Genomic DNA, 14,304 nt, shown 5'->3' with positions numbered 1-14,304 from the left:
CGATTAGGAAGTGAGAGACGAACCGTAAACAGCGGACTGATGTATTCGTTGTACTCACTTCATGAGTGAGCGGTCTCAAGGATTGCCATACTCTCGATCTCATCGCTCGCCGTTGGTGTAACAAGCAGCTGCCAGAGCATGGTGCTGAGCATGGCTCCCAACAGACCGTCGCCTCGTTGGATCTTTACCCAGCCTGTAATTGGCTCGAAGAGAAGCGATTAGATGACGACCACGAACCAGCTCGTGAATCAGGAACTCACATGAGGGTGTAGAACCCGCGGAACATATACAGACACTAAGTACAAGGTCGCATTGCACATTGGACGTGATCAAACATGGCGCAACTTGAACACGATTTCACGAAGGGGAGTTCCACTAACAGACGATCTTCCGAACGCTTGAACTTGAAGCAGGTTATTTACCGGAGTATGCTAGTGTGGTGATCTGCGTTGGCCCGTCTGCGGAAAGGCGAGTAGGTTAGAGTTACACTTGTGTATATACAACAAGGGTGTAAATTGGAGTCAGTCGTGACAATCCTTGGTTACTTACGACTGATATGGGACCAAGTTGTGCAAACGCGATGGTGAGCAGACAACGTTGCAAACTTGCGCGCGTCCCACATCTGCTTGACCGTGGACAATATCGTCTGTCGGCGTCTTCGCGGCCACCGGGTGAAAGTCGGTCTCGGCCGTGGGCAGCTCGAACCCACTCGGGTGCCGTACCGAACCGTCTGCCATGCGTAGCTCAACAGGAATCTTCTCCTTGCGAGATCGAACGGATGAGGCAAGGCCCTCGCTGAGGATTCCTGCGTTGAGCTCCGCCATCAGCGAGCCCCCCGCCTCTTTACGCTCCGAGATGTCGTCCCGTTGCCGCTTCCGCTCGACATAGAACACTGGCACAACGTTGTCCTCCGCTTCTTGCTGCGGTTATGGTGGACGACTCGTCACTCCAGGCCAACGCAGGGATGCTCTTGCAGCGGTTCTTGAATGACGAAGATAGAGATGAGGATGAGGATGAGTCGTCGGCCGCGCGTCCAAGCGCAGAGGCATGGGACGAGTCACGGTGCTGCATGAGGTGTAAGCGCACACTGCGCGATCGACGGCAAGTCGCTTCTTCCTCCATTCCCCCGTCTTCGTAAACGCTCCACTCGCGTTCGATAAATCTCGCCAGCGTCGCGATCCCATCCTGGGTCCCCAGGATGGTTGGGAGGTCGCCTCTTCCAGTATATGTCGTTCGGCGTCATAAGTTATCTGAGGTTAACTCTCGGATATCCTGAGGAACGAAGGTTGAAGCAGAGTGTCAGTCTGCCTTTGGGAGACTAGTTAACTCCCGAGGTCAGACGTATGAGATACGGAGAGGTCGGGCCAACTCTGAGCGCCCCTATTGATACAAACCAGTCTAACATGCTACCAGGATCTGTCGGTAGCCCTCATTTCTCTCGTCACGTCTGCAGCTCGCGAGGATCATGCTGCTTACACACTGCAGCAGCTCTCTCAAGCCATATTTCATGCACGGTGTGCAGCTGCGCTTGTAATTCCCTCAAATTTACGACTGTTTTCCCCGCTGATACAGGTTTTTGTACCGGGAACCTCTCACACTACTACTCCCCCTTCTAATATCCTGTCCATACGACGGTGCCGATAAGCTCATTCACATTATGGGCCAAGAGAGTAGTGCCAAAGAAGTCGTTATGGTAGTGCAAGAAGTTGCCGAACATCTTGAATATCTTTCTCAAGCAGGTGAACAAGTCGAAGAGGTAGACTGTGGCTTGTCTCCTCTTAAGCAGATTGACCGCCTCGTTCGACTTTATGCGCATTGTGAGTGCGTTATAAATGTAACTTACCATACACACCCCACCTAGCGCTATAGGCGTTCCGCGCTTGCCAAAGCGTAACAAACTCCCGAGTCAAGTCATGGAGCCGTTGCTGTCTGCTCGTATCTCTGATAACACAGTTTGGCGGTTCCGCCGATGATGACGAAAGGGCACTCGTTGCTTCAGTATCCGAGTCAGTATTATCGATCAACAAAGGTGTCCTCAGACTCTGCAGGATTCCCACTGCTGATCTCTTCGACTGCTCATCTACACATGGTGTGTTATTTTGATACCCTCAAGATCTTCTCAAAATGGATCCAGGTGGACCCATGCTTTAAAACGATCTGTCGGAGGGTTTATGGGTCGGACTATCAAACTTCAGATCGGGAACCTGGCATTGTACCACTGGAAAGCATGGTACATAATTCTTCGCTGTCCGCCTACAGCTGCAGAATCCATGAGAGGTACCTTGCTTGGATCACGCACTGATCCCCTGACGAGCCGCTCACAACTCTTCCTTAAGAGATGTCTAGTACCTCAGCATGCTCCCTTGTTGTTCCGGTGGAAGAAGTCATCGCACCAATGCGGCACCGGGAAGACCACAACCATCAATATTGGGTCGTATGGTATGTATCCATCTGGCACGCGACAATGATACGAATTCATGTGATCCTGCCGATGTACAAGAGAATATCTTTCGAAAAAGCGGATTTTTAATAATTATCCCTTGGATCTTCAGTATTCTCTGTCCATCTGGCGGAGTCACATATTCTTCGAACGTTCCATATCGCAAGCCCCCTCAGCGGAGTGAGAGCACCCCCTATAGGTGCTGGTCAAGTCCACTATCGAACAAGTAGGACGACAGCCACTCAGTGATCCGAATGTATCTCGGGCGCCAGCTTATGAGAATCGCGTTGCCAAGATAGTCCACTATTTGGGTCGAATCAACGAGAGAACGCGGCGAGATGATCGACAAGCAGCTAAGCACACCATCGCAATTGTATTAGGAGGATATACACCAAGACACCGGTACACCAGAGCCAGGACAGATAAGGAGCGGGAACGCGAATTGTCGTACGTAGTGCGAGAGGAGGACTGCAGTGGACGTGGAGTGTAGATGCAGCACAGCGACCAGGAGAACGCAAGACGGCGAGACACGGCGTATGGACTAACGAGCGAGACCAGAGCGAGCGAGAGGCATAGGTGATTGCGAGAGCAGAGAATAAGTGAGGACATCCACGATCAACGATCCACGTCGCCTCGTGCGATGGCTCCCCAAGATGTCTCAGTGCACAACGAGGAAACCAGTATCTGGAGATGAGAGACTATACTTCGACCTAGAATTTGTGCGAAAATTAGCAGAAGCTCGAACGTGAACTTCCTTGGCAAATGTTTATGAGCATAAAAGCTAAAGAATCATCAGCACCAGTACGAAGGACGTAAGTTGAAATACAGACTTACCGAAGGGCATGCCATTACCTTCTGCGTTGATGCAGCACCCCGAAGAATCACATGCGGGCGGGATTGTTTGGGCAATGATCTGCCTGATGTCTGGCCAGAACATCAGACCGCACGTACATCCCGCCGCAAAACTCACAAACCACCGCCATGGCCCGGAGGTGCGACGAGGAGATGTGTTTCCCATAGCTGCCCTGCAGCATGGGTCTGTTGCAAGGAACACCGCCCTCGTGCCATAAACATCTCCCTTTAAGGCGCCGACGCCATTCGCCATTGATGTGGAAGTTCCGAAGGTGCCGCTCGATACTGCCCATTGATAAATCATCCAAACCAATCCCACAGCCGCCATCCCAGCGGCACTCCATACATGGAGCAAGCATAACTTGTGAGAGTGGGTGAGGATCAGGCATGGGAGGGGGGCGGACCTCTTGAATGGCAGGAACGTAGCGAGGGTTAACGTACGAAGGCACCGGCGCGACAGTTGGATTGTGATTTGCCACCCACATGTCCTCGTCGAGGAAACGGGTACTATCTTGTTGGAGTGATGCCATGGGTATCGGACCAGTACGCGTCATAGGGATAGCGGAGGCGCCGATGAGGCTCTGTTGATCGCTCTGCGGGACTGAAGGGTTGAACAGTGGCCACTCGTCTACTCGAGATGAGCTCGAAGTTCGCGCAGGTATGGGCATAGAATGCGGCGGGACAGGAGAGGACATCAAGCTGGGATGTGCGGCCCTGAAAAAGAGTCCAGGGGAATGAGTGCGGTGTGACACAGAGACCGAAGTGCTCGGAGACGCACTTGCGGTCCGAGTGTGCTGATCGGCACCGTACTGCCCAAGTAGGCTAACAGCATGAAATTGGGCCTCAGCTGCGCCACGAGATAAGGTATCCTCCAACGAAGGTTGCACGTCTGAGCTGCAGAAGAATTCAAGTCAACATTCAGCTCGCCGAAACAGCTGCAAATGCTTCTGCATACCTTCCCCATGACAGATAGGTGTTCGGAGCATCAGCATAAATATCTGGTAGTCCTTCTGCATCATAAAAGGACCCATGTGCGAAATCCGGGAGCGTGAGCTCTGGATTAGAGGGAGAGGGCTGGAATGTAAAGTGACAGGATGGTGGCATGGACATAATGTAAAGAGGATGCGGGGTACTAAGGTAGGAGAGAACGAACTGAGGAAGATTTTATGATAGTCGAGCTCCAGCGCTACGTACTATGTAAAATAGCTTGTAATAATATTGTGGACATGTCAAGAGCCTTGGCCGCGCGTCGTCAGCTGAGGCGCACTGTCCATTTCAGGAAGGTCCAGTGATTGATCGGGGATGCGCCAGTCTCGACGAGCGCCTTGTAGTATAATCGTAGAGTCAACTCCGACTCGGAAGACCTCTTCGCTAATCACCATCTGCTGCTACCATACTCATCTTACTCTCTAATGTTTGAAGATATTGGACTGTTTGCCGTGCTGAAGCGGCGTACAGGCCGGGAGTAAAGCGGCTCGCAGATCAGACAGCTCGGAGCATTGCCTCGACTGTGGGTCGGATGCACTACTACACTTTCCTCCGCCGATCTGGTCGTACAGCCAGACTGAGAACGGTTAGAGGGGTGGCAACCGTATCTCTACGTAAGAAATGCAGCACCACATCCACTGCTGTGGACCATCTTGATGAGGAGAATCTTCGGTTGATGTCTTCTTTGGATCGCACCGCAGCTTGTGTCGACACACAAGTATGTTGATGCAATGCCTCCGCGGTCTTCCACTCGCCAGAGTCTCCCATTACTGTGAGTCGTGCAAAGGGCATCCGAAGATCTAACTAATGGAGGTCCGTGATCAGACGTTCACTGACTTCCTGTTCAATGTGTATATACTACGATTGATTAGACTAGGTCGCCATAGATACGACTACTCATTTGAAGCGACATAAAGCTTATGCCGCTATATGTTAGAGCCGCCAAAATTGTTACCATACATCCCAAGACCAAATGAACCCAGGACTCAAACCAATCTAATGCGCTACCTCAACGGACCAACTCGGAAAAGGCAAGGTGAGTAATAATATATCGGCCGCATGGTGGAGCATTTCCCGTGGCAGCAAACGCCCTATCTGTAACGATATGGTCGTCCGACACTCCGACGATAATGAGAGAAAGCCGCCACTGACAGTCACCTGTTGTCTGTATCCACCCGCGGTGTACAATGTGCACCATTCTGAGGCCGCTGAATGCACGTATTCAGCTTATTACCATCCCACCATCAAGATTCAACCCACTGCGCCCATTCGAGAGCCCAAACTCCGACGCAGCATCCGCCTGTTCCGGGTCTGTGGTCCGATATCTGGCTACAATATGAATTAGTGACTTCCCGCGTGAGGCTACATCCATGAATTACTCATTATTTCATCAGATCGAGTTGTGTCCTGCAATCGACACCGGATGTTCTGCGCCATTTCTGGCGAGAGCCAGGAACGTCGCGATCGGTACGTGCTGCTGCATTTCATCTGACGCCTTTCTGTGAATCTCCTTGTCAGAACTCATGTCAGCAATTACGTCTATCGCTCGCATCTCAGATTACAAGATGCATTCCATAGCCCGCGATTGAACTCTGCAGCCACGCGGGAGCGCAGCGTCGGCGCTCCTTACGGTGCGCATTCTGCAGCCTCGGACAGCATCCCGGACCACACCAGATAGTTTCCCCGCTGACTGTCCCCGCGGAAGCGGTGGATGAAATCAATGCCGGCGGGCGGGATTCCCAAACAAAACAATCTAAGGTCTTCTGACCATCCTCAATTTTCTGAGCAATCCATCTGGGAACCCGAGGATCAGGGCGACTCTGTCACCGCAGGTGCACGCGGTCAACACGTTTTCTGCGCCGCTAGCACAGGATCATGCACGTCTCAGGTACACGACCGAGTATCCGTATTCCGCTGTAGGCTCCCAAAGTTAATCTGTCGAGTGCATGAGCGGATGCTCGAATACACGGATTCCACTCAACGGTGTCAGCGAGTTAACAACCGAACACAACATCCAGGACCAACCCTTCACGAAGCCAAGTGATGGCCAGCGACACCCTGTCTCTCGTGCTTCCGTGGTGAATTGTTTCAGCCGAGCGTATGGCAACTTGAGACTGCTAATACACCACCACGATATATTAAGCATACTAGAACACCGAAACCTTCATGGTGAGAATGGGAACGCGGATTGTGGCACATAGGGTGCGATGGTGAGGAGCAATCGAGAAACAGACTGTAGAGAATATACTGTAGAGATAGCACGGTGACCGGAAGAATGCACGACAGTGAGATATAGCATAGACTAACGAGCGAGATCAAAGAAAGCGAGGAGCATAGGCAAATATTGTTCGAGCGCCGAAAATGAAGCGGGGACACCCACGCTCAACGATCAACGTTAACGATGACGTCGAATCGTGCGGTGACGCCACACTACGTTTCAGCACACAACGCGAGAACCAATATTCTTGCCGAATAGCTATGGGTGTAAATGCTGAAAAATGATCAGCATTCAGCATTTAAACGAAGGATGAAAGCTGCTGCATAGACTTACTGAAGAGTGTCTGATTACCTTCTGCATCGACAAAGCACCACGAAAAATCACAGCCGAGCGGGATTGCTCGGACAATGGTCCATCTGATGTCTGGCGAGGACATCGGATCGTGCGTACTCCCCGCCACAAAAATCACAAAACTTGGCCATGGCCCGGAAGTGCGTCGAAGAAATGTGCTTCCCATAGCTGCCTTGCAACATCGGGCGACCGCACAGTTTCCCCCCCTCGTGCCATAGACATCTCCCCTTGACCCGTCTATGCCATTCTCCGTTGATATGGAACTGCCGGAGATGTCGTTCCACACCGCCCATCGACAGGTCATCTAGACCAATACCGCACCCGCCATCCCAGCGACACTCCATACATGGGGCAAGCATAGCTCGTGAGGTTGAGGGAGGTTCGGGAACTGGAGGGGCTGGAACATCTCGAAAGGCGTGATTACTATGAAAGTCAATGTATGGCGGCCCTGCCGCTGCAGTAGGATAGGAAGTTCCGGTCATCATACTCTCGCAGACAGCACGGGTACTACCCTGTGGGAATGATCCCGCGGGTATCGGATGCATAGGCGTCATAGAGATAGTAGAGGCGCCCATGATGCGCACCGGACGCATAGGTGTCATAGGGATAGCAGAGGCATTCTCGATGCTCTCCCAATCGCTTTGCGAGTCTACGAAGGGGTCAAACGGTGCCCACCCGTCATCTGGAGACCGGTGGGAAGTTCGCTTGAGCATGGAAACAGGATACGGTGCAACGCGCGAAGGCATCACATTGCGAAACGCGGTCCTGCTAAAAAGCCCAGGAAGACGAGTGCGGTGTGACACAGAAGCCGAAGTGCTCGGAGACGCACTTGCGGTCAACATGTGCTGATCAGCAACGTACTGGGCAGGGAGGCTGACGAATGGAAGTGAACCCTCAGTTACATAGGAAGACACTGGACTGGTGGACGCGAGAAGGCCGTAGCTGCATATGTTTCAACATCTGGTTCGGCGAAACGACGAAGAACATTGCATACCTCACCCATGACCAATCTCTATCCGAAGCATCCTCGTTAATGTTCATGTCTATTGATGCTTCTACACCGTGAAAGGATCCACGTGCGATGTCTAGAAGTTCGGGGTTGTTATTAGACAGAGACATCTGCTGTATGAGGTAGAATGAGAGCATGAACAAGCTACAAGAAGGCACTGGGATGCTATTATAGTAAACTAAGACAAACGTAGTATTTTATATGTGAAGTGCAGTGCTGCACAGTTTATTTTGTGCTGAATTGCGGCCATGAGGGAAGGACAATTTAACCTTGAGTTACGCAAGCCCGCTCCCACGTAGGCGCTGGTTGGTGGGTTTTCCCGTTTTCCATTTCCGGAAGGTAGCATCAGGTCCGAATCGACCGACACTACCATCTGCCTGGGCGTGTTGCCTCTGACTATTGACTGCTGTTGGTATACAACACTCCAATAAAACCCTCTGCAGACATGATAGATGACCACTGCCTTGCAGGGCCCCGGTGAGATATTGACTCTGAGTCGAGCGTACTTACCAGCCCTTAGTCTGATTTCCGTACGGCCCGAGTACTCTGGAGGTGGATCAGCGTCTTTATCTCTACGTAAAAGGACTGCAGTATCAGCACCATAGCTGCGGACTTCATTGATGAGGTTTCCCCGCCCTCTCTGTTCCTTGGGTACTGTCACAAGCTGCTCGCACCGTGAAGACCACTCGCACATGCCAATTGGGGCGTAGACACATAGATTTAATCGCATATCTCAGACCTTCAAAGCTTCATGGTCTATGTGTAACGCGTTGCCTTCAAATTTTGACGGGAGTCAAATTCTCGGATGTGAAATCGCGGCCAACCATTCATCGGAGGTACGTTAGCTGAATTCTTCAAATTATTGCGCGCATAACTGTCTTTCCGTTACACCAGGCTTCTAGAGATGCACAAGGATGAGTATGCGCCTTTGCATACGCCCGTGGCTGTCCGCTTCTGTATACTTCGTCATTTGTTGCGGCGAAATGCTGAACTGCTTAGTCAGAGAAAGTCTGATGGTACGACTTTGCATGCGTATGATACAATTTGGCCATTGAATTCGCCCGGTTTGTCCCCACATACCCACTCCGGTGGGCACCTATGATCCTGATGCTATCTCACCGATCTGGAACCTAGTACCGACGCGGTACCTGTACTGTGTCATTGGCGTCCAGTGATCACAGCTGCTATACGGTGATGCCGCGTTCTTCTTCGTACATATCTGCGAGGCCAAAAACGGTGTCAGGTCGAAGATGCGGAGCGACTCGAGCCTCGGACATGGGCCGTGATGTCATCTGGCTTCGTGAGTAGCACCGCTGCACCGCCATTTCCTCTTTAAATCTGGCTACAAAAGGAATAATTTTACAGGGACCACGATCATCAATCATACAACGGGGCCTCTCCATTTTATGCCGTGTGCAGCTCGTGTTCTGCGCCGCGACGATTTATCTCAGCTGGGCCTGCTTATCCATTTCATGGACTTCCAAGTTCAATTCTGGTCTCATCTCAACCTTATCTCACACACACCTCAAATCACCATATGCGTATCCCTGATGCTCCGGATCCGTGTCTTTGATCTTTCGAGCGCGGCGAATGAGGCGTAGATGTCCGCTGGTTTCCTGATGAAGCCTCAGCTTTGCCAGATTTGTTCCCTCCCGTCGCGAGCGTAGCGCGCGCTGACCTACCGCCTGACCTGTAGCACCGGAATGATCCTCGTCGACACCGTTTCGGGTAATCCACCATGAAACCGAGTACGCGGGCGGCTGTCATGGCAGATTGCACGCAGTCGACACGTTCTCTGCGCCGCTAGGTCAGGTGTATGTTTCAAATGTTTTCTTCCCATAATAGTGCTTCCTCAGTCGCGTGCGTGGACGTCCACAAGCTGAGGCATTAAGACGGATCGTGCTTTTTGTCAAACGGGATTTTCAGGGGCAGCAAGTGGCGGTCGGCGGGCGCCCATGCAGATAAAGATTGAAACAGCATGGCAGGGAGAGTATAGTATGTACTAGTAGTATGTAGTTTGGATGTTCGAGGGGGCGAAGAAGGAGATGTGTCAATATACTGATGAACTACTCAGCAAGAAGACGAAATAGCCGAAAGATCGATGGATGTTGCCATGATGGACTGAACAGAGACGATGCACGCCAGAATCGAGAGGTACGCTAATGCTGACTTGGGTTTTGCGGAGAAGATACAACAGAAGGGAAGAGATAAGAGCGCACGCAAATACAGCTACAGAACTGACTCACGTACCTTGAGAGGAAATATGATCATAGCGGAAACAACAGCATTGGGAAACTTGAGATGGTTGCCAATGAAAGCTACTGCAGAAGCACTAAGATGAGAGTAAGACCGGATGACGAGGCGGGAACAACAACGGTGCAATGAGCGAGGTTATACATCATAGCAATGTGCTGAAGAAGTGGTGAAAGAGGTCAGTGAATACAAAGAGTGATGTTATAGCATCAAATGACGAACTATCTTGTTCAGTCTGCACCCTCTCCCTCACACCCATTACGTAGATACTCGGCATGTATTATCCGACACAGGGCTTCGCCCTGCAACAGATATAAACTCGGTAAATAAAATAAAATAATTACGAACCGTGAATTTAACGAGAACATGGTAAACGATAAAGGTCCAAAGAGGAGCACGATACAGGAGCTTCATGACAGGCCAAGCGACAACGACTGATGTTCCAGAGCAATAACAGGATAAAAGACAGTGGGGCATCCTGGCATTGAAGAAGCCACGGAGGACGGAGGCGGCACAAGCGACGAACAACGTGGATGGATGCAGAGCCCATACATTGGCGTCGGTCAATAATGACTGGCTCTGGCCCTGCAGTTATACTTCTGGTGCTTTTTGAGCACGTCGAATCGGCAGAATTTTTTGTGGCAACCGTCACAAATCCGAGTAGTCCTCCGCAAGTGAAACGCAGCGAGATGTTTGCCGTAGCTGCCCATCGACATGGAGCGACCACACACGTGGCTCCCATCGCGCCACCTGCAAATCACCCGGTGCTGACCACCTTGCTCGCCAATGACATGCTTCGCACGAATATGGTGGTTCAGGCCACCGGGAGTCAAGTCATCGAGCCATTCGTCGCATCCGCCATCCAACTGGCATCGTATGTGTCGCGGAGAATGAATGGCATTAGGACTCGAAATAGAATGCTGAGCAAAGGCGTGACTGGTATGAGATTGCGGAATAAGAATTGGGATGGAGTTAAGTGAAGATGGGTACTCTTATCCGCTAAGACGAGAAAGGGAGGATACTTGATAGGGCACTTGTGGCGATTCATACTGAGCCTGAGGATGTACTATTGTCTCACTGAGCTGTGCCGCAGGAGTGGTCTTAACGAGGCCAGGGATCTGGAAAGTCTGACCATCGGGGGAATTGATAGAATTGAAAACGTCATTAGACAGAAGAATATGACGAGACGTGTTTTCCGGTATCGTGCGTGGAGCACGATACTTCCCGCTAGACGAGGAGGTCTCACATTGAATGTTCCCGTGTGCGAACCTGGTGCACGGCTGCGGTGCTGTAGTATCGTATGTTTCAAAAGAGGAGAAGGGGAATGTGCTTGGGCCAGCTGGTACGGGGCATGCTGCCAGCAACGTGGACTCTCGAATGTATGTCATGGCTGTACAACAGACATGGGTTAGTGAAGGCTCCATGGACGAATGATGGTAACACCGTACCCTCCATCTGATGCACGCAGTCCGACAGGAGCTGACGCAGCTTCGTGTATTAACAAGTCATGTCTCCTTCGCTCCTAGTCAAGATACACGAAGAACCTGACAAGCAGGGTCATCATCTCTTAAATCATAGCGCACGTCAGCCATTTGCTGACTGATAGCCACCCCAGCGAAAATACTCACTTGGTCGGACATCAAAAGAAAAATACTGATTGGTGGGGTCTCATTCTCCCGGCATCCCTGGGATGCGGAGATGAACGGTCCTGGGCCCCGAGCTGAGTATCTTCCCAAGAGGCTCGAGAACTCTGTCATTGTCATAGGTCCACCCGGCGTAGGACCAACTCTGCTATACTGACATGCGTCCATTGGTCCTGCATCCATAGTGGATGGCCAGAAGATGGTGTTTGGAGCCAGAACCGGAGTGACCAATGACTATGGCGTCTGGCAAGTCGCCCGTCTTTGTATTCTGATAGGTCACTTACGTCTGTCCAGTCGCATTACTTTCGCTTGATATTTCACGCGCTTCAACTCTCTTGTAAGTGGACGGTGAGTGCCTCCGCCTCGCCACGCATGCCTCCATATGCGCGGCGTCGAGGCCCTGAGTCCTATAGCTGACGCCTTTTCACTTTGCACGGCAGAGCGCACATTTAATATCCGGGACGCGTGGTCGGCATTGACCCACTCCCCGTTGGCACTGGTCAGGCAGTTGTCAGACGAAGCAGTGTCGACGCATGTCTAACTAATGCATCTTTGAGAAGTCGAGCCCCGTTCGAGCGCGTGAAATCGGACTTTACCAGTACCTCACGTAGGCTTGGTATGATGACCAAGTCACGCATTGACTTGACCTCTCTCAAGACTGAAGTCAACCCGTGTCTGATGAGGGTCAGCATGTTCCCGCGAGTCCTGACCCCTGCCTTCGAAGACTAGGCCCCTCTTCATCATACAGGCGTCCCCTCCGTGTGGCTCTCGTATGAGCGTCCTACCAGCTATGGCACCCCGACATTCGCGAGACACGATGGCGGTGGGCACTCTGTTCAGGGCGAGGTCCTCTCGCATCTATGATCTATTTTTGTTGTGTTACTATAGGCATACGGTGCAAAACCAGCGTTCTCGCCTTCTCAGCTCGGGTCCATGGCCCAGATTTACATTGCGGCCGCTCTGTGCAGTTTCACGGAGATCCTGGACCTCACGTCGAGCTGTCGCGGTCCAAACCGTAGATTACGAGATCGTGTTTCACACCTTCATCAGGGTGGGAGTCCAAGCCCTATCTTTGATATCTTAGCGCACCGCGAAGGCAGAAGTACTGCACTTACATCCTGTTCTGGTACCGATTCTCGACCGGCACGGACCTCCTCATGGCTCAGCGCGTCTATGCTGATAGGAAGCGAAGGGAACCTGCTAGTATTTTCGGAAGAGACGACATATGAACAGAGCAAGCTCCGCACCGTCGGCCTTACCCCCTCCAGAGCTGTGCATTCGCTGCTACGATGGTATCTGCAGCCGCGTATCTTACGATTATAGGCTGCTGCGCCTGGTTACCGTCAGTACGCAACAGAAGAACTGTATCTGCATCTCATCTGATGGACAGCATGTGGACGTCTTCCACATGGTTTTGCCTTTCTGGAGGTAACATGCCCCTTCCTCATGTCCGATCTTCGATGCGGATCGCAATCCTTCCTTCTGTGTATGCGAAATTCAAATTCAGTACACACCGCACACGTCCAGGTGAATGAACATTCAACAAAGCACAAGGGGAACGGAGAACGCTACTTGCTAGGAACGGCGGAGCGCAAATCTGTTCATGTAGAGGGCAACACAAAACACGATGACGAAGGGGGGAAGTAGACGCCTCGGACGATGGACTCTGGGCGAAGAGTGTTATGTAGTGTACAAGTATGTACATGCGTATAGAGAGCAAAATGAGAGCATATAAAGAGAACAGTACGAGTAGCACAACGATATACAGGCGAAAAGCTAAACATCTACGATAATTCCGACAGTATTTTGAACTCGAACGTCAAAATAAACAGGAGAGCATATGGTTTGCATAAGGCATAGAACTGTGGCTTCGAGAGAAGTACATCCGAGAACTGGTTGCAGGTGGACAGCATACTACATAAGAAGGGATGAGAGACCGAGCAGTAATTCTACCGTATGGATGGTGGACTGGTGCGAATCGTATCGTAAAGGAGAAGAATGCGGCCGATACTTGAAATGGGCGAGAAGATGCTACAGGAACGAGAAAGTAAAAAGGTTGACGGATGAAGACACAGCCGTGAATGGCGAACCGTGGAGGGGAAGAGCCGCCAGCATGAATGGGAAAGATAGGGAAAGATGCGATGAACCACTATAGCAATGTGTGCCAGCGATACGCTACAAAAGCGGAAGGAGATGAGAGGGCGAGGATATGCAGATGTACCAGAATGGCGAACCAGAGCGGAAAGTAAGAGCGATATAATGTACGAGATCTACTTGATGAGTCCTACAGATGTGTCCAATGGTGAGGTGGTTAGTGACTACAAATACAGATACGAACTGCGAACCCACGGTACGCGGAAATCTAGCAAGCGTGGAAATCTTCAAAAGGAATTTGAGTAGACGTAAATGTATAAACGGGCCCGCGAATCAATTGAGATGGCGATTTGAGGGTATGATGATATAGCAATATGTGCTATGAACCGGTGCCTTGTTTTTTTGATGTAATCGGAGAGAAAAAAGGCGAAAGTCTAACAGCGCAGTATCTTGACGT

At 51.2% G+C, this 14,304-nt stretch overlaps 6 protein-coding genes across 6 annotated transcripts; 2 read left to right on the top strand and 4 right to left on the bottom strand.

Moving 5' to 3' along the window:
* Positions 1-418: 418 nt before the first annotated feature.
* On the bottom strand, positions 419-824 carry SCP_1500580 (hypothetical protein; the record flags this gene model as incomplete). Its single annotated transcript, XM_027764168.1, has 2 exons — positions 419-458; positions 550-824. 2 exons carry the CDS (start codon positions 822-824, stop codon positions 419-421), a joined length of 315 nt encoding a protein of 104 aa, XP_027619969.1.
* A 104-nt stretch (positions 825-928) lies between these two features.
* SCP_1500570 (hypothetical protein) lies at positions 929-1,138 on the top strand (the record flags this gene model as incomplete). The annotated part of the gene is made up of 1 exon (XM_027764167.1): positions 929-1,138. One exon carries the CDS (start codon positions 929-931, stop codon positions 1,136-1,138), a length of 210 nt encoding a protein of 69 aa, XP_027619968.1.
* Positions 1,139-1,343: 205 nt separating this feature from the next.
* SCP_1500560 (hypothetical protein) lies at positions 1,344-1,973 on the top strand (the record flags this gene model as incomplete). Its single annotated transcript, XM_027764166.1, has 4 exons — positions 1,344-1,358; positions 1,414-1,514; positions 1,573-1,817; positions 1,870-1,973. 4 exons carry the CDS (start codon positions 1,344-1,346, stop codon positions 1,971-1,973), a joined length of 465 nt encoding a protein of 154 aa, XP_027619967.1.
* Positions 1,974-3,986: 2,013 nt separating this feature from the next.
* On the bottom strand, positions 3,987-4,402 carry SCP_1500550 (hypothetical protein; the record flags this gene model as incomplete). The annotated part of the gene is made up of 3 exons (XM_027764165.1): positions 3,987-4,006; positions 4,071-4,186; positions 4,248-4,402. The coding sequence occupies 3 exons, from the start codon at positions 4,400-4,402 to the stop codon at positions 3,987-3,989; spliced, it is 291 nt and encodes a 96-aa protein (XP_027619966.1).
* Positions 4,403-6,877: 2,475 nt separating this feature from the next.
* Positions 6,878-7,967, bottom strand: SCP_1500540 (hypothetical protein; the record flags this gene model as incomplete). The annotated part of the gene is made up of 2 exons (XM_027764164.1): positions 6,878-7,790; positions 7,843-7,967. The coding sequence occupies 2 exons, from the start codon at positions 7,965-7,967 to the stop codon at positions 6,878-6,880; spliced, it is 1,038 nt and encodes a 345-aa protein (XP_027619965.1).
* Positions 7,968-11,102: 3,135 nt separating this feature from the next.
* On the bottom strand, positions 11,103-11,565 carry SCP_1500530 (hypothetical protein; the record flags this gene model as incomplete). The annotated part of the gene is made up of 2 exons (XM_027764163.1): positions 11,103-11,500; positions 11,559-11,565. The coding sequence occupies 2 exons, from the start codon at positions 11,563-11,565 to the stop codon at positions 11,103-11,105; spliced, it is 405 nt and encodes a 134-aa protein (XP_027619964.1).
* Between the last annotated feature and the right edge of the window lie 2,739 nt (positions 11,566-14,304).

The sequence above is a fragment of the Sparassis crispa genome (genome assembly GCF_003851025.1).
Source record: "Sparassis crispa DNA, contig_000014F, whole genome shotgun sequence".
NCBI classification, from domain to species: Eukaryota; Fungi; Basidiomycota; class Agaricomycetes; order Polyporales; family Sparassidaceae; genus Sparassis; species Sparassis crispa.
Note: the sequence above shows the minus strand (reverse complement) of the source record. Positions and strands in the feature narration are given on the sequence as shown.